Raw genomic sequence first — 19,750 nt, forward strand, 5'->3', positions numbered from 1 at the left:
GGCAGACCCAGGACACACTAGAGAGGTTATATCTCTCAGCAAGCCTGGGAATGCCTCAGTATTGTCCTGGATATGCTGGAGGAAGTGGTTGTTTAGGGAGGTCTGGGATTCTCTGCTTAGACTGCTGCACCTGTGACCCGGGACCAGATAAACAGGAAATGGATGTTTGAAATTCAAAGAAATCCTCTTTTAATAATGAGGAAAAAAGACAGCAGGAGATCCATCGCAACTAACAAAACACTTCAAACACATCAGTGCATCAACTTTAATCAACTTCATTTGGTTCAAATGAAGGAATCTAACAAAGCACTCACTAAAATGAAACACCAGTTAGTTTCCCGAGCTCAACAGGTCGAACACCTGAGTTTGGTTTGCGGTGCAGTTTTTATTTCTTCTAGATAACTTGGGTTATTTGCACAGGAAGGTTTTTTAAATGTATTTCTTAAGTACGATCTTATATGGGGGTTGATTTTATAGCATAACAGAATAATGTAATAACTCTAATAGAGTATAAAACATTTGCAGAATGAAGTACAAGGTGAAGAAAAGTCAGAACGTCCCTATTTGAAAATACAGTCTCAGAAGGTCAGAGATGGACAAATTCAGCTACAGAAACATGTGGCCATTTTTTTAAAGCCATAGAGCATATTACAGACGACACAAAGAGCAAACACTGTAAACTTCTAACCACAGACCTCACACAGCTCACACACGTCAGAGTGAAGCTGTCATTTCCTGAAGCTTCCACACAAGAGAACTGGCAACAAGGTGGAGTCCTCATGGATCACTAGCAGAGAAATGTGGGTGGGTGCCAGACCACATGGACTCGACTCACTTTATTTCATACAAAGGAGCAGACTAATGCTGTCATCCTTAAAGACTAACTAGAAACAAGCAGTGCGCTCGCATCGACTCGACTTGTTTTGCAAGTTTGAAGTGAGATGGTACTTTGGAGTCAGCCTCCCGAGATGATGGCTGGCTGGTTTTTGAAAAAAATCTCATATTTATACAATGAGTAGCAGACTTTCCTGACTTGCAGAGGTCAACGTCCTCCTCAGTCATGCGCCATGAGTGGCACAGATACTATTCATCAAATAACTAACATGGCCTTGATTGTTACTCCAGAGACTTATCTGCGATGTAGCTTTATAGCATTTTCATTAGCAATCGTATGATTTGTGTTACAATGACCTTTGTGGACGGGCCCGGACCCCCAGGCCTCGTCCGTGACGCCGACGGTGAGCGCAACGTTTTTGTTTTCTTGCGCTTAAAATAACCTGATCAGCGTTCTGCGGACGGTTTGTTTACATTTCTCACATCTGTGATTGTTCACACGGGTTGGACACGAGCAGAGAGGGCTTTCAAGATGAAAAAGCCAACGTGAAACTTTAACGGACGACAAAGTATTTCAATCAAATCTCCGTCACACCCTTCCTTGACCTCATCACGTTATCCACCTTAGTCAAGGAACAGTGGTTCGGGAAAATATGCATTTGTTTTTTGGACCAGTTTAAAACGTATCTCAACTAGTGATGTGCGGATCGATACTGAAATATCGATTCCTCCGATACCCGTCATTGTGTCCGGCCCCTTGGCGTGCACACTCACAACAATGGCTGAGCGTAAACAGAGTCATGTGCAGACGTATTTTACCTCCACGAACAGCTGAGACGTGGTTTGCCATACATGTGGCAAGAATGTGAGGTGTTGTGGTAACACCGCTGACCTGGTCAAACACCTCAGAGTGAATCATATCACAGAATATGACGAGCGTATGTTGAGGCGAACTGAAGAGGAGGAGAGGGAGAGGTGCTGCCAGGGCGAGACAGACGTCTCTCACGGAGTCCTTTAATGCTGCAGGCAGGCAACAAATAGCCACAACTTCAGGTTTTTCATTTCTATATGATAATTCTGCATCATTAAGTGATAAGAACAAGTAATCTGATGTCCTGTGATCATTACGACGCTATAATTTGAGATAAAATAAAAGATAGAGTAAAAAAAATAAGTTTTTGTTCAGAGTATCGTATCAGATCAGTATCGTCGATACCACCCTGAATTTTACTTGGTATCGGATCAGAAAGGAAATCAGTGGAAATCAAATCCTGCTTCTACAGGTGTCCAGTTCATTCACTCTGACCCCTCCAGATAAGCGTTGCCAGTTCTCACTGTGCTGTAGATCACATTTTCTTGTGTTTGGGGTTATAACGGTTACTTTTGAGGTCTGTGTTATAAAGCAAGTTAATCCTGAATTTAACTGGAGAAGACAAATTCCTACTGCGTGGTGTAGTGCACAGCCAGGCATTCTTTACATTAGTTCGTTTGACAAAACCAAAAAGCCGAAAGTATTTACTTGGAGTTTGGTTTGATGAAATAAGTGCCAGAATCAGTGAATACAAATGATTCCAATGACATGAAAACTGGTGGAAGGACAAATCCCTCAAGAAAAGCACGACTAGCACATTAAGTTTGTTTGTAATCATCATCATCTCTAACATCATGCGCACAACAGTGATTTTGTTACAGAACACTAAGATAGTAAAATCTGGGAAATGATGATATTTCTTTCCAAAACTTCCTGTCTGGAAGACATTAAAGCTGCTGTGCCACCTGCAGCTTCTTTCAATCTATGTTATGTGAATATATCTTTTTTTTTTTTGGGTTTGAACATCCATTCAAACTCACTCTCTGCCTAGCAAGTCTCATTCCCTCATTTCCTTGGGGTCCAGCTTCACATACGTGGCACTGAGCCTTTTCCTTTGTCACCTCTTTCTGCTACATGCCTAGCCTCCCAGTTTCTTGGTCTATTTTCTTCATTTCGCTAACTACACTTCTTTTTCTTTGTAAATCTCTTCCTTCAAATACTTTCAAAATCACTTTTCTTTTTTCCCTTTCTTCTGTGCAGAGAAGACGTCAAACCCCTTCTTGGCAGTTTATCTCAATAAAGCTGTACTATCCCAGCCATCTGGTAAGTCTTCCCTACTACCCAGAGCCTGTTTATACTCCTGCATGTCTCTGCCTTCACTCACTTCCTCTTCTTGATGTCCAAACTCATCCTTCAAACTACCATTTGATGCTGCATAGCTGCATTCTCCCTGACACCTCCTTGTCTCCTGTCTTTTTGATTTCACCTTCTGCATAATATTTAGTTGCCCTGTGTGCAGCTTCCTCCACTTTCATATATTTCTACAAGTTCCTCCCTGTTCTTGAAGTATGTGTGCACCACGGCCATTTCCACTTGGAAAATCTGCCCCACATCTGTCTTTCTAGATTTCTCTCCTAAACACCACACCTACCCAACACCTCATAACCTCTGTTCCCTTCACCTAAATGTCCATTGAAGTCTGTGTCAATCACCACTGTAGTATGTGGTCTCTTGCACACAAAATGTGTCTACCCTCCACCTCCATAATATGAGTCCGCCAGCCCTCCCATTGCCAGTCAGAGTCCATAACAAGTCAAAAACATAAACAGCTCGAACGTATTATTTATTTAAAAAAGAGAGAGAGAGAGAGAGAGAGAGAGAGAGAGAGAGAGAGAGAGGGAGAGAGAGAGAGAGAGAGAGAGAGAGAGAGCTCAGTTGTCCTTGCTCTAGCATCAAGAGTCAGTGACTGGCTGTTCACTGCAGGCTCAGCAGTCCAATGGCCGATCAGCAACAAAACAAATAAAAAAATAAGACACGTTCTTGATTATGACAACAAACCACATCCAAAAAAATATGACAGCAACACTTTAAGTTTTGTGTGCATTCATCATGTGCAACTCTGCAGAAAGTCTCATGTCAAGGATGTGTGGACAGGGGGGCTATTAAAAAGTTCCAGTATACAGAATAGAAAACCATCAAATGAATGAAATAAAATCTGTTGTCACAGTGGTTTTTGAAGGAACAATTACTTCACAGATGGACAGCCTCATTATATTTTAGTTAAATCTGATGATACACACTTCACGTCACCCTAGTTACATGTTTTTATTTGCCATGTGTATGTTATCCAAGGGAGGAAAAAAATGAAAAAGAAAACTTTTGATGTGTCCAGACATTTCTTCACATCAGCTGCCAGCAACCAGTTTCAGCATGTACAACTGTTGCAGTAAGTGTGCTCATGCAGACCAACTATGCTGGTCCACTGTTCTTAATGGTGCTGCATGTTGAGAAAGAAGTGAAACAAATGTTTTGTTTAACAAGTCCACTAGTGTTAGAATAACTTGGCATTTCCAATCTGTTTCTGCTGTAGTTCAATGAAAGGTTTCAGTTACTTAAGTTTGAGAAAAACCAAAAAAACCGTTGGTCAGCTTCCCTCAGGGTCACTCCACGGTTGATGACATGGTCCACTATTGTAGCTCTGATGTCATCAGCAATTCTATTTCTTACTCTTCTTACCCGTCCTCTCCCCCCTCCTCGTCCTCCTCTTGCTCCTCCTTGTCCTTGTCGTCCTCTTCATCCTACTTCTTCACCTCCACGTCCTCTTCCTCGGCCTCCTCTCACTCTTCCTGCTCCCTCCATTGTACTCCACACACAGAGCTTACCTGTATCATAGTGCTTAGGCTGATTGCAAAGTGAACTAATTATCTAAAAAAGCTTTCACATGTGGCAGTGTGCCAGACAGTTGACAAAATAGTGTAAATAATGGCCATAAATGTGTATAGTTTTGCTAGGAGTGTGTTGATCATTTGGAAATTGAGTGCAAAGCAGTGAGTTGTGTTTACAGTTCTGCAAAAAGAGTGCTGTGCAGTGGATTGTAGCTACAGGTTTGCAAAGTGTGTGTTACAAAATGGCAAACTGAGTGCAAAGCAGTGTTTGTGCTTTTAGTTTTGCACACTCAGTGAGTGGTTTTGCTATAAGTGTCAATAGTTTTAGGAATTGTGCTGTAAGAATCACAGTTAGGGTTTAAGCATTCAGAAAAACCTGTAATAAACGCACACGCATGCGTCTTCAGCATTACTGGGTTTCTGCAGCTCCTGGTTTCCTGTTTAATACATTCACACAAGCAATCAAACGCTATGAATCGTTCCACAATGTTTGCAGTCACTTTTCTTATCCCTCCTGACTCAAGAGCATAAAGCGATCTACGTTAGCTCTGGGAATTCTGACGGTCGTTCAGTAAATCTTTGTTTAATCTCTTTATTTGCTTTTTGGAGAAGTGAAGGTACAAAAACCTCGTCAATCAAATTTGCTTCGGTGGACAGAAAACAGCCGTTGTAGACTGTTTGGGGTTACCTTTTATAAGTATTGAATTTTCAAAAGTGAAGTCAGTTCTTCTGACCAGGTTCAGACCAGGATGAACACAAGTATGATACTGGACCCACTAGAGAACTGGTCCCAGCTGTGGGTTCACCTCCTCCTGCTGAACTCATAGGACAGACTCTAATGTAGCATCACGTTCATCGGTCACTCCTGACCTCCTGTGAAGCATGACGAATGTGTAATTAATGACTTCATTATTTGGGGCATTATTGCTCTAAAAATCATATTAATAGTATTATTATTATTGTGCTTTAGGCTGCACTGATAACGCAGAGGTCTCTTCTTCCTCTGGGCTGTTTAAAGGGCCAGTTTGTCCAAAGCTGTGTATATACCAGCTGCTGTCAGGCTTCAGATGTCTGCATTAGTCCACAGTCCACTGTTTGTAAGCCATTGCTTTACTGCAAAAGTTCCCATCTACTGTAAAGAAATGGAGCTAAGCAGGCACATAATATGAAAAGGCATGCTGTAGCTGACTTTGTCTTTTCTGATCCATCGGTTTGTGTGGCTCTTTCCACAGGAGGGACCTAACCCACACTTTATTTACTTATATGATAAGTTTAGTGGAGTGTAGTGCAAAATACACAGTGTTTACTTTTAATTTAACAACATGAAGCTGCATCAAGTTTCCATGGTGACTGCTCAAGAAATTCTGCATTCATAAATAAACATCAGACTGTCAAAAGAGCTCATCTGTGCGAGACCACCGAGCTGAGAGCATTTTCAGGTCCAGATCCCCCGTACGCCATCGTTGGAGAGCAGTTGACGTTTTTCTTCCTGACTTTGATTTGAACACGTTTAAATGGAAAAGAGTCAAGGAATCTATAAGCCTATCAGGGTATGTGACGCTTTTGCTTTTACTGCATTTCAGTAATTTGAAGAATTTGATGTCGTTTTAAAAGTTGACAAACTGAGAATCATTTTAAGTAACAATGACTAAATTGCTATTTCTTTGACAGGTGTTGTTCAACACACCGATTTATGAAACAGCTGTAAAGATCTGCTGGTATCTTCCGGGCTACAAGGCTCAGGTTAGACCCAGATTCATGCAAACCAAAGCTGACAGAAAATATCAGGTCATTTCTGAGGACCTGAGAGTGGTGGTGATTAAATGTCTCCTTTACTTTTAGGTTGCGATAATGACGGAGTTTCTCAGACTTCAGCAGGAAGATCTAATTCCACCGAACCTCACTGCTGAAGATCTGAGAGATCTTTTGGTGGAGAAGAGCAGGGAGACGCTCAGAGAGCAGTGAGTTACTGTCACACCTGAAAGTCTGTTTGTGATGACGTGTAAGTGCTGAGAGAAAACCTCTGCTTTGCTTTCTTTTGAAGGCTGTGGGAGTTTGAGTTAGAGGATTTTGACGAAGAGGAAGCCAAACCTCTTCTAAGGCTGGTAAGACGAGAAAACCCACAAGACTTTTTTTTCATTACGTGCACATAACCTTTACACATAAGCGCACTGTAAATGTGTTTTCTGTTTCAGGTGTGGGCGGTGAACGTCAGCAATAAAATGAGGGACGTTGAATTTGAAGCCAGGTTGCTTCTTCAGTTCCCAGAGGCCGTACCTCCTAAATTTCAGTGAGTCACATGTAACATACAGTTATTAACCCTGTAAGACCCAACCCATCAAAAAACAGCCAGAAAATTCAGATTCTTTGGAACTGAGATGTTTATTAACCCTTTAAACAAAAGCCACACATGAGTTCTTTGCTATGTCATGTTGTGTATGATTTACTTTTATTGTGTATTTATTTTTTGTATCACATTTGATACACTGGGTGTTTTTGGCAACTTTTTGTTAACGACAATGTTAACTTTAGACTAAAAAAGAGTTTTGTCCACAACATTTAGAAATTATAGCAAGTATTGATCATGTTGATGAGATCGAGGTCTCAGAAACTCATGTATGCTACAAAGGTGGTTACAGGGTTAACAGTCCAGCTACAGTGTTTCAATATTTAAATGATGCTTTGAATATGTTTAACAGATAACTCTTATCATGTTTTTCTACAGAGCACCTAAATTCCTCAGCGCGGTGAAGGATTACGTTGAAATCCTGAAAAAGAAGCAGCAGGAACAGCCTAACAGCAAACTGCTCACCGCGCAGGAGGTAGTGGTCGAGGTAGTTCCCCGCGTTCTCCAGGGCTTCTGGGAGCTTCCTCCTCGTCCCCTCCTAAACATGGCCTCCCAGAGTCTAAGTATCCTCTCCACCGGTGTCACCAAGGCCACTTTAGATCGTGTCTCCAAGAGCCTCACGGCGATGGAAACACAGGCCGTCTTCACCCGCTCTATCCGAGACGATCTGGTCGACAGCATCCTGACGGAGATTAGACAGAAATTTCCTGAAGAAATTCTGTCTATCCAAGTTGCAAACTTTGCACCCCTGTTGCTGAAGACCATTGCTGATGTAGCAAGGATCCGGATATGTGAAATCTTTGAGCCCCCTTCAAGTCCTGATGTGAAGAGCACAAATGGTGAGCGCTCCTCTGACGGCCTTTCAGTGGCAAATGTTCCACCAGCCGAAGAAGCTCTGTCAGAAAGTGTTGCAGAGCCCGACGTTCCCTGTGAGGAACTTCTTTCTGAAAGGGCATCCAGTCTGAGTACTCGAGACCTTACGATCGAAGGAGCTCTGTCAGAAAGTGTTGCAGAGCCCGACGCTCCCTGTGAGGAACCCTATGGCGAGTCCAAATCCTGTGTTGAAGGTGAAGATCATATGATCAACGGATCTTGTTCTGAAATTGGGCCGGTTCCTGATGTTCCCTTTGAGGAACCTTTTCCAGAACCTGAAGCCAGCATGAAGTCCGAAGACCGTCAGATCAAGAAGAAGAAAAAGGGCTTCTTCAAAAGACTGAGAAGTCTGTTCTGCTGCTGTTGCAGACCAAAAGTCACCGACTGACACTGAAGCTGTGACCCAGTGTTGGTGTTGCAGTAACTCTAAATATGTAAATATGTTCCTTAATGATTGTTCTTCATGTTTTTGGGGGTTTCTTTAGTTTTCAGTGGGCTGGGTGTTTTTTCTCCTCCGTGTTCTTTACTTGATTCTTGTTCATAGTTCCTGATTTGTTTTCCTAGTTCTTGTTTCTTAGTTTGTAGTTTCTTGAGTCCACCTGAGTTTCCAGCAATAAAAGCTGCCGATTCAAGTTTCATTCCACGTAAGAGTCCTGTGTTTGGGTCCTACTACCTGCCTGTCACAGCACACCATGACAGAAACTTTATAAACTCATTCATATTTCTACACGAGTCTCCAGCTATGTTAAAGATTTTTTTTCTTTCAAACATTTGTAAGAATCTCTTATGGTTCTCAAAATACTTCCACAAGTCCAGTAAGTGTAGTGCAGTAACATATTGATGGTATTATTTTTAATAATTATTTATTATTTTTAATGCACTTTGAACTGAAACTGGTATATAAAATGTACTTCCTGTAGAAAATGCAGTGTGAATGCTAATAGCTGAATAGCTTGAGTTGAATTTTTATAATTGCTGAAATCTTTGGTGAAAAACATGTTACAGTTTTTGCCCGTTGCTTGAACACATTTTGCAAAACGTCGCTCATTGTGCCAAAACTCTAAACACAAGTAAACATGACACATCAAAATATACCATTCACATCTGTGCCAAACTGAAACTCTGCTGTCGAAACCTAACATTCCTCTGTCAAGATGTAACTCTGTTGACAAAATGACACATACTTGCATCACATGCAGATCAGATCAGGGGGACACACTAGTCTACTTCATATAAAACACTGCAGTCTTTCATTGTCATTGTTTATTCTGAAGGCACATTTTCAGGAGACACAAACAACCAAAAAAAGCAAATAGGCCTACTCAATATTGTCCACTGCAGCACCATCAATTCAGATAAAGCAAAACACAAACATAATACAGTAATAGAAAAAACACTATACTGTACACACAAAAAATCATGACAATTGTGCATACGTGGGCTCATGGATCCCGCCGTCTGTTGGGGTCTGGCCACAGGACCTCATCGACATCGCAAGCAGTGTCTTCTCCCGCTGGGCACCGGGGAAAATATCCTCTTGCATGTCGAAACCATCCATGGATTGCTGTCACCTGAATGTAAATAGAAATATATGTGGTGGCCCCTAGAGACAAAACACGTACAAACTCCAAAGCACATTTCTAGCTTGAACTGAACTTCCAAAACAGAGCTACCTAGAACAGCGGTCCCCAACCCCCGGGCCTCGGACTGGTACCGGTCCGTGAGTCGTTTGGTACCGGGCCGCGAGAGTTGAGGCTCAGGTGTGAAATGTCTGGTTTTCAGGGTTTTTATTGCTTTTCAGCGTTATTTTGTTATCGTTTTTATCATTAACTCGGTTTTCCTGGGTCTTTTCACGTGTGTTATGAATAAATCTTCTTTTTTCGGTACTAGTTTTATTTTGTTGTATTTATCCGTGACACCTTAAAGGCCGGTCCGTGAAAATATTGTCGGGCATAAACCGGTCAGTGGTGCAAAAAAGGTTGGAGACCGCTGAGCTAGATCACGTAAATTACACAATTGAAAGCATGAAAGCATATGTGTATTGTTTGTGTATTTATGCACAAGCATTCATATATATTCAAATCATTAAAAAACAAAAGTTCATTTGCCTGTTACTACCACACACCAAATCTGGTCGTTGGTACTTGCTGAACTGAGAGACACAACAGCAGAGGTCACTATTAATGCTATAAAAGAGGCCTTTGCAAGACATGCAGTTGCCGAGACTGTGGTATCGGACAACAGGCCGCAAGTTTCATCAGAACAGTTCAAGCACTTTGCTAAAGAGTACCAGTTCACACATGAAACGAGCAGCCCCAGGTACCCCCAAGCCAACGGGGAGGCAGAACGCGCTGATCGTACCATTAAAGACTTGAGAGGACTGTGACTACAGCAGAGCACTGCTAGCGTGCAGGGCCACCCCACTGGAACATGGGCTCTCACCGGCACAGTTGCTCATGGGGAGACACCTGCGTACCTCTCTGCCACAAGCTGCTGCGAAGCTGGTGCCAAAGTGGCCCGACCTACAGGCTTTTCGCGAGAAGGATGAGGAGGGGAGGCGTGAGCAGGCAAAACACTACAACCGCAGACATAGAGTCAGGACAGAAGGTGTAGATTACTACTGAAGGAACCACTGGAGCAGTAGTTGGACCTGCCAGTGCTCCCAGATCTTATGTGGTAGAGACAGACAGGTTTTCTAAGGAGAAATAGGAGCCACCTCACACCAACAGGGACTGTTACCAGATCTGGTCGAACGGTGAGCCCTCGTGTAAGATTGGATGTGTAATTCTCTGAAGTTATCCATTCAGGCCCTATTCAAAGCTGGCTTAGGCTGTTAGAGATGTTTACAATTATGTGTTTCGTTTAAATGTAAGTGAACAAGTGAGAGATGTGTATCATTTTAACGTTTGATAATGCTCTGCATTCCTGTTCTTGTGAGCTGAGTGAGTCATTGTGAAGTATGTCTTTAGCTAAAAGGAGGTGTAGCAGGAGACTACTGTACCCATAAGGCTGTGTGTGTGTGTGTGTGTGTGGGGGGGGGGGGTATGATCTAAATTATAATATTGCTGACTGTCTGAGGCAAAATTTCCCCGAATCGAATCGAATCATGGATTGAATCGATTCGGGCAAGGGCGTCGATTTGGCATGGACGGAGGGGACATGTCCCCACCAATATCCAGCGATTATTGAATTGTCCTCACCAATAATTTGATCTCTTCGAGTAAAGAAAAGCAAACCTGATAGAAAGAAGAAAAAAAAAGATCTGTCAACGTCTCATTCACCCAGCGGTGCCGAAAGAGTTAAATTACGTCCTGTACTGGAGTCCTACCTCATGTGACAAATATGGCCAATGTGATTGGCTGAACCTTTCAGGGAGCTCCGTTGAGTTTTAGCAGCGGCAAGCCTGCGCTCCCAGGAGGAGAGGAGGACGGCAGCAAAGAGGAAGAACCTGGATATAAGAAAGTATTTTTCAGAGAAACCTGTAAGTCACTTAAAGCCAAGTTCACTCATAATGTCACGGTCTGGCTGGCAGACCGTGGGGGTGTAGGGAAGGAGGACAAAGGCGCGGTGCTCTATGTACAAGCAGTGCGTTTATTTACAGCGATGGACAGACATGACAATAAATCCCGTGCTCTCCCGACTCCCGTGACGTGTCCTCTTCCCAGTGCTAGTGCTCCTGTCTCCGCTTCTCCGTGATGAGCACCCCGTGCTCGCTGTCCTCTCGTCTCCCCGTAACTCCTGGGGACATAAGAGAGAGGAAGCCGTCAGACACACAATAATGCAGCAGACTCAAACTAGGAACTGGTCGAGAGACTGACGTGAAGCCACGCAATGATCCAGCGTCGGAGAGAGCTCCACCACACTCTCAAATAGCTCCTCCGACAGGCCTGATCAGCTGCAGGTGTGGCCAATCACCTGCCAGGGCCACACACACACACACACACACACACACACACACACACACACACACACACACACACACACACGTCTACAAGCAGGGAGAACGAGGGACAGCAATACAAAATACATACATTATAATATTAGTCCATAACTGCTCAGGGTCCTGGGTCTGACACATAAAATGTGTCCGTCACAATAACGTTGCAGGCTATGCTAGGCTTTGGCCCACATCAGTCTAAAACTGTATGTAACCATGAATAACGTGTTTTGGAAACTAACAGCACAACATGCAGCACTGTTAGTTCTCTCAGTCTCAGAGCAGCGTTTCTAATTCTAATCTAAGTGAAGCTGTCAGAGAAAACAGCAGCCTCGAGCAGCCAGGATATTAGTTTACAGAGGCTGTTAGAATTATATGTCTAACGTTAAAATGTTGGTGACACAAGAATTTCATCTTAATGGCACTGATGTATTCATAGGTCATAGTTATGATTTTGCAAATATTCCACCTTGTAGTGCAGTTTGCACAACTTGTTTTAAAAATGCACTCAGCCTACAAACATTACTGATCAGTCAAGATCTGCACAAAGTGACAGACACACTGAAGCAGCTCCACATTTTATTCTTATTGTCATGTATGTCCTATTTGTCAGGTGACAGAAGAAGCAACACAAAGCTCAGAGAGCAATGGTGACACAAGATCACAGGTGGAATTGGATGATGACGCAGAATGAGAAGAGCGAAAGTGGATCGCTAAATGAAACGGATGAACCAGAACTGGTTTGTAAAAATGCTGCAGCTTCAGTGGTGTGGAACTGGTTTAGCTTTCGTCCGTCAGATACACAACAAAGCACTATTTTTGGTAGAGCATGCTAGCGGGCCGTCGTTATTACCGTGTTGTTTGGAAAATACGGTGCACTTAAAATCAATCCTTTGATTTTTCTGAAAGTCGACAGAGCCCCTTATAACCCCGTGTGCCTTATGTATGAACTCTGGTTGTGTTTACTGACCTCGAAACGATTTTATGTGCACGGCGCTCGAAAATCTGTCAGATGTTTCAGTACGACTTTGCTAAGCTACCACCGCTTGATGGATTGTCGGAGCGTTACGGCTGTCGTAGGCAGGAGCCTCGCGGAGTGAGCCATGTCTCCGTGACGACCAGGACACAGCAGTCACGGACGATTGGCTGTGCGGCGAGAAGTAGGTTCAGTTCGTCTATTTTGTTGACGACCGACCGTGCGCTGGTCAGAAAGATGCTCGGGAGCGGTGGTTTGAAAGGCTGCTTCTTTAGCCTGGCCAGCAGGCCCGACAGGCATCCCCGCTTTTGTTTGCGTTCCTTCCGCCGCCTGCGTTTCTTGGCAGAGCCGATAACAATCCACGGAGCACCCGATGTTCTCGCTATCTCCGGGGGGATGTTGTGCACCCTCTGATAATCACTGGTAATGGGGATCTGGCTGTTATATCCGATCTTGCATAATTCCAGATGGTTGTAGGAAAATTTGGCTTCACAATAAGGAAAACAAAAGAAGAAGAAAAAGTGGAGAAACAAAAAAGAAAGGCACCCAAGTGGAGAGCATAGAGCCGCTGCGTCTGTGCGCGCCGCCATCTAGTATAATTGTTCTAGTACACAGCCTGGAGGTGTGTTTGGGGTCATTGTCCTGTTGAAAACTGGTCCCTAAATGCAATTTCTCAACGAGAAGTTTGGGCTCGGGTGAGTCTGCGTGCTGAAGATATCTACCTATTCGGAACCATGGTAACAGGGTTCTGGCTGATCGGAGCTGGCTTGAGAAAGCGGAACCGGCTGTTCAAACCCCCACAAGGCTGCCCGCTGGGATTGGAATGATGGGAGAGGCGTGAGTTTCTCAAAATGGGCTCATTGAGTCAGCACGGATAAGATCTTGGAGAGGCTACGGCTGCTGTGGATACTCAGAATAAGATCTCTGACTGCAGACTGGATACATCTCGGAAGGGCTCGCTCAGAATAACATCTCGGGGAGGCACACTGCCGTGAGTTCTCAGAATCGAATCCCCCCTGCCATCCAGGAGGGCAGGGGGGTGCCGCTCAAGAACCAGGAAACGGGCAGGGAAAATCATCACAGACCCCTCACACCCTGCACACAGACTTTTTGATCTGCTGCCCTCTGGCAGACGGTACAGAAGCCTGCAGACCAGGACCACCCGACACAGGAACAGTTTCTTTCCCCTCGCCATCTCCCTTCTTAACAGTTGACCTGTCACACTGCTCCCACTGCCAGACTGCAGCTGCACCTTATGTACATTTGTAGTATTCATTCCACCTCATTCATTTCTGTATTTTATGTATATACGTTTAGATTCGTTATTTATAGTTGCTGTTGTGGATAAGGCGTAGCTTTGGGTCACGTGGTGTCGGTAATAGTGATTGCTATATCATCTGTTCACGTCCTGAGGGAATTTTTGTGAATGAGTGGGTGATGGGGGAAGTCGACTTTTGCTGACCGCTCAAGCTTGGAATGTTTTGATCACTGTTTTTCTACGGATTTTAAGGATTTGATAACAAATAAAGGAGTTTTAACCTGGAACTTTGACTTACGTTTTAAACAGCGGGCGCGTCAACATTATTCGCCTATTCAGCTGCTCGGCGACTCAAAGGCTTGACAGTCGCCAATAGTTGCTTTACACAGCTTTGTGTATGTATGTGTAATGTGTGTATATAGACACGTGTGTGTGTGTGTGTGTGTGTGTGTGTGCGTGCGTGCGTGCGTGCGTGCGTGCGTGCGTGCGTGCGTGCGTGCGTGCGTGCGTGCGTGTGTGTGTGTGTGTGTGTGTGCCCTCACAGAAGGAAGGTCACAGCAGGAGCTTTTCTCGAACGCATTTCCAATCAGTTTTTTACAAGAAGTGTGGCTCATACAACGGTATAAATGTATTCTTTGTGATACTTTATAAATATGAAACTCTAAAGATTTTGAGTTCATGCACATTGTGAAACAAGAATCTAAATATTTGTGTCACAATGATTTCTATAAAAGCATTTTGTTTATGGGGATAATGTGACAAATCTTTTGTGACCCTATTAATGATCAGTGATAATTGAAGAGGAACCCTGGCTCGGGACATTTTCATGACAAGTGTCAGCGCAGACATCTACTAACGAGAGAACATGTTTTATCATCATAAACACGGTGATGTGAAGCATCGTTAAAGCGTCACTTCAGTAATGTTGACTCATGTTTTTAATAATGACTTTAAAACACTCATTTCTGTGGTTTATTTTAAGTTTACAGAATATAACATGTGGTAAGACGACGAGTTTTACTTCTCACTGTCCGTGTCATGTGTATCTATTTATCATGTATGCTACTTTGCCGACAATGTTTCATTGTGTTCATGAAATAAACCAGACTTTCACTGTCTGCATCTTTTACTGTTTTCTGCTTTTGTTCACTCCAAGTTTGACAAACCTACAGATATCCAGAGTTAACTCACTAACAATGTGGAGCAGTCTCAGTGTATTTAGCTGCTTTTTCCCTGAACACAACCAACTAAGAGAAACGCCTGTAGGCCTCACTTTGGTCATTTTGAACGCTGAAGGAGATTTGTTCCATAGACACCTTATACTAGTGTTTCCTGCACTACTGTGTTCTATTTAAATCCAGATTCCTTTTATAGTTTGCAGTGAAATTTGTTAAACCGTTGCTTAATGGGACAGAAGTACAAGTCACTCTTTACTAACACATTTGTAGATGAGTTTATTGCTGAACGACACAGCTAGCAGTCTCACACACTCTTTAGGTTTTTCAAGTTATGTGTGTAATGGTTTAGTCTATCAAACCTTACCCTTTTCTCCCCAGTATCACAACAGTGTGACTCCCAAAGTACAGATCAGTAAACAACCAATGATTCTAAATCCAGAACAGAAAGATACAGTTGGAAGATGAATGATTGCGTTTTTATGATGTGTAGTAAAACGACCCCCTCTTCTTGTTCTCTGTGTTGGTGTTGTTCTTGACTACAGAGAATTGTTTTTACTAAAATGAAACATTTTCAGATGAAAATGTTTCATTTTATTTCACTGTAACACCCCCTCAATGCCATTTTTAGGATATTCTTGGTGATCCCATGTTTTCATATTTATGCTTTTGGCACTGAGGGTATCTGATACGCACGTTGTCACTGTGTTTTGTGCTACCAGCTGTGAGGGCTCTGCTTTTGCTTTGAGCAGTCTGTTTTTATTTTGTCTCGCGAGTGTGTGTTTTTCAAACCAGATCCTCCTCAGTTTGATTTTGTTACCACAAACTTTGTGTGAAGTTCACAACAGAGGTAAAGAGATTTAAACACACCAGTTTAAGGACGCAGCGATTGGACCAGCTGCACAGGGCTGGTGAAGCAGAGAGTGTCGGGGGAGATGTGCAACAGAAGCAGAGGGAACATTTTACAAGATGATAAATGGCACATTTAGGTGATTAAGGATTTGTTGACAAGATTAAAAGACACGTCCGTCAGAGTTCAACAACATTACAGTTTGATTAAATAAAAAGTTTTTAAACTACACAAGGTTCATTTTCTCCTCTGATAGTAATCATATTAAACATGTCAAGAAAGAAAGAGTATAAAGAAAAATAGTAAATGTGTCTAATTAAACTCTTCCTGTGAACCTTATATCATCCTTTAATATGTTCGGTGTTACAAACTTGAAGAAGCACAGAAAAGATCATCAGACATTAATCTAATCAGTTTTCAGCCTTCATTCATATTGAAAAGTTGAAATCTTCCCTGCTAGACCCAAGTGCAGCGTTTAACACCGTTGGCCAGAACATTTTATTACAGCTATTATTAAATGGAGAGTCCTCTTCACACACTGAGGTTAATTATGAAGCTCCACAGGCTTCTGTGCAAAGACCAGTTCTGTTTACATTATACGTGCTTTAGAAGACATAGCATACATTTTCACTGCTATGCATATGATACCCGCTTTTATTGGTTAAACTGCCGGGATGTCTTAGACACATAATGAGCTTTAATTTTCTGCTTCTAAGTTCAGATAAAACTGAGGTTATTGTAACGGGGCGTAAAAATCTTAGAAACACTGTGGCTAACACGATCCTTACTCTGGATGGCATTGCCTTAAGCCGCTTGTTGCAGTCATTTGGCACATTATAAGTAAAATTGAAGCACACGATCCCAAAGCACAACATCAACATTTATTTATATACAAAAATGAAAATTCTTTTTACAGAAAAGAATTGTAACTTCACAATATTGCATTAAGATGAGCAGACAGATTTTAATCTCAGCATCGTGCACACAGATTTTTCAGGACACTGGAAGAGTTCCTGCCGTGGATTTAGATGTTAGTGTTGTGTGGATGATCCCATTCTGTCATCTTTGTGTTACTAACACTGATGCTTTTACACTTTAGGACCCTCGAGACCTCTGCTGCTCAGCCGTCCTGATCGCTGCCTCCACTTTAACCAGAGGCTGTAACCTCTGATCATTTCACCTGCACCGGCAGTAAAACTCTTCTCCAGAACCAAACGTGCCATAAACCCGTCACAGCTTCATCATCAGCTCAGTCTCAGCAACATGCAGACGACCGAGCAGCAGAAACTCTGCAGGGAACGTCTGAAGTCTGTTCTTCACTTTTCCCAGCTCACTGTTTATTGAACATGAGACAGAAAAATAACTTCACCTTTAATGTGAAACTTTTATCGCCTGTGACATGTTTGCAGGAAGTTTTCATGCTGTGATTTAGTGTCACAGCCATAAATATCACACAAGGTAAAAACTACAAGTCCCAGCATCCTCTGTGTTTAGGGAGGAGCAGTGAAAGTGAAAGTGTTGATCCTCCGTTCAGAGCAGCAGGAGGAGGAAGGTGGAGCTGATGCAGGTGAGTGTTAACATGAATATGTTTCTTCTTATGACATAAAATAATTCCACGCTGTTCGTGTCTGTGGGTGAAACGTGAGGCCGGTCGGCTCCTCTGAGCGCTGGTTTCCTGTAAGTAGAGAGGAAGTGAGTTCAGCTGAGAGAGCAGGAGGAGAGTGAGAGCTGTGCTGAGGCAGGTGAGTGTTAACACCGCTCTGACATTACTGTGTCTCTGTGGCGGGAACAACAGGCTCCGTCAGTGGAGGCAAAAATAATCAGACTTTGGTTTTTCAAAGGAAACTACTTTATGTTGGGAGAAGCCGCGCGCTCATTGGATAACGACTTGTCAATCTCAAGTTATTAGCCAATGAGCGCGCAGGTTCACAGTAAGACCCGCCCTTATCACGACGGGTTTTAAAACTAAAATGGCGACAGAAACTCTGTGAGTGGAGTTCAGGCTGACTTTATGAAAGTGCGACGTTTGAGCCACTTCCTGTTCTCAGTGCCGGCGTCCTGATCACCGAGGTTTCTGTTGCTCTGATGTCTGATATTGATTATATCGGTAAACAGGCTGTAGGCAGAAACATCAGGTCTGATCTGAAAATCCCTTCAGAAACAAACTTTAAGAGTTTTATGTCCGTGAGGCTGTAAAACTGTAACGTGTCCTGTGATCTATAAACACTCTGTGATGAATAATCTGAAGTCATTTTGAGCCTGACAGTAGTTTCCTGTCACAGAGCAGAAGCTGCAGGCAGTTTTTGGCACCTTTATATTTAATTTATTCCAAAATAAATCAATAAAGTTAGAAAAGAACTCTCAGTGACATTAAAAATCTATTTTTAAAGACAGATGTGACCAAGTGCAACAAATACAAGATGACATGTTTACAGATATTTGAAGTATTGATCATATGTAGAACACAGAGCAGGTCCAATAACAGAGTCATCCTGCTCACAAACAGCAGTTTGGTTTCATGAGCTCACTTCCTGCAGTGATCCTCAGCTTCTCTCCAAAGGAGCCGTAACATGTGGGCTCCTCACCATGATGATGATCCCAAACACACTGAGTTCCTTCATCCACCTGATCATGTACTTATTAAATAATGTGATGGTTTTGGTGTTTTTTAAAGACTTTGAGCCTCTAAAATAACTGGTTTGGACTTTAGGGCCAAAGCTCCAACATTAGAAAGCCGTCAGTGTGATGCTTCCAGTACAACAGCACCTCTGAGTGTGTGTGTTTACCTCTCAGACTAACTCCACCCTGACATCAAGAAGATGGAGGAAGAGGACGGAGCAGCATCCAGCTGTGTGTCTGTGAGGAGTGACGGGGTTACACAAACACCTCCACCTTACAGTCATGGACCTGCAGCAATAATGTAAGAACACTACTAACTTTATTAGTCATTTCAACATAACCATGACAGAATCATTGATCTGTGATTGGTTCAAACTGTTTGATCTGAGTTTGATTTTTATTGACTTGTTTTCTTGCTAAGATCTGAACTCTGTAAGTTTAAGTGAAGTCAGTGCAGCAGAATCAGAGAGAAGAGCTGAGAACAAACTGAGTTCATTCAGAGACAGAAAAAACCGCTGATGATTGGCTGACCTGTCAGCGTTATGAGGCAGACACAATATCACAGAGGGATCAGCTGATCATATGGCTGTCAGAGAGAACTGATCAGTTATTGATGTTTGTGTTTGCAGAGGTCAGAGGTCACAGTCTCCAGTATCCAGCTGTGTGTCTGTGAGGAGTGACTGGTCCAAAGAAATACTTCCTCCAGGCTTCAGTCATGAACCTGCAGCAACAATGTTCTTCAATCATGGAGCTCAGCTGACCATGTAAGAGAGCTGCTGACTCAGAGTTCAAAGGTTGTTTCTATAAATGTTCTGCCAGTGACATCATAACTTAACCTCACACTGGTCTGTGTATGAAGTATCATTTAGTGGCAGTTGTTAAAGTTGTATAATGATGATGCTAGTTTGGGGTGTATTTTCCTGCTGATGCAAATGCATCTACTTTGCCCTTTGTCTGGTGCTTTGGACAAAGACGTCCAATGAAACTCAGAACGACACAGTTTGCACCACCAGCAGGCAGAGGAAGTGGCTGACATCCAGAAATCCTACCAGTGGCTGAACAAAGCTGGACTGAAAGACAGCACAGAGGCACTAATCATGGCAGCACAGGAACAAGCTCCGAGCACAAGACCCATAGAGCCCGGGGTCTACATGGCTCTTTTTGGGGGGGTTGTGTTGTATTAAT

The 19,750-nt window shown here is 43.0% G+C and overlaps 2 protein-coding genes across 2 annotated transcripts in view; both read left to right on the top strand.

The window, feature by feature from the left end:
- Window positions 1-19,750, top strand: part of LOC147302785 (uncharacterized) — a 431,420-nt gene that overhangs the window by 301,295 nt on the left and 110,375 nt on the right. The gene's annotated exons all lie outside the window — the stretch shown is intronic.
- LOC147302799 (uncharacterized) lies at window positions 5,752-8,586 on the top strand. The gene is made up of 6 exons (XM_086284477.1): window positions 5,752-6,080; window positions 6,202-6,273; window positions 6,373-6,491; window positions 6,575-6,635; window positions 6,726-6,820; window positions 7,256-8,586. Exons 1-6 carry the CDS (start codon window positions 6,045-6,047, stop codon window positions 8,136-8,138), a joined length of 1,266 nt encoding a protein of 421 aa, XP_086140603.1. The 5' UTR covers window positions 5,752-6,044; the 3' UTR covers window positions 8,139-8,586.

This window comes from Aulonocara sp. 'chitande type north' Nkhata Bay, linkage group LG23, assembly GCF_057382095.1.
Source record: "Aulonocara sp. 'chitande type north' Nkhata Bay isolate Kocher_YH1m ecotype deep benthic linkage group LG23, A_spYH_male_GT1.1, whole genome shotgun sequence".
Classification (NCBI taxonomy): domain Eukaryota; kingdom Metazoa; phylum Chordata; class Actinopteri; order Cichliformes; family Cichlidae; genus Aulonocara; species Aulonocara sp. 'chitande type north' Nkhata Bay.

Bases quoted from the DNA above. Each gene is read 5' to 3' on its own strand.
- LOC147302799 (XM_086284477.1), top strand. From the start codon at position 6,045: ATGGAAAAGAGTCAAGGAATCTATAAGCCTATCAGG. The intron at 6,081-6,201 runs GTATGTGACGCT...TTTCTTTGACAG, and splicing joins GAATCTATAAGCCTATCAGG to GTGTTGTTCAACACACCGAT. The intron at 6,274-6,372 runs GTTAGACCCAGA...CTTTACTTTTAG, and splicing joins TTCCGGGCTACAAGGCTCAG to GTTGCGATAATGACGGAGTT.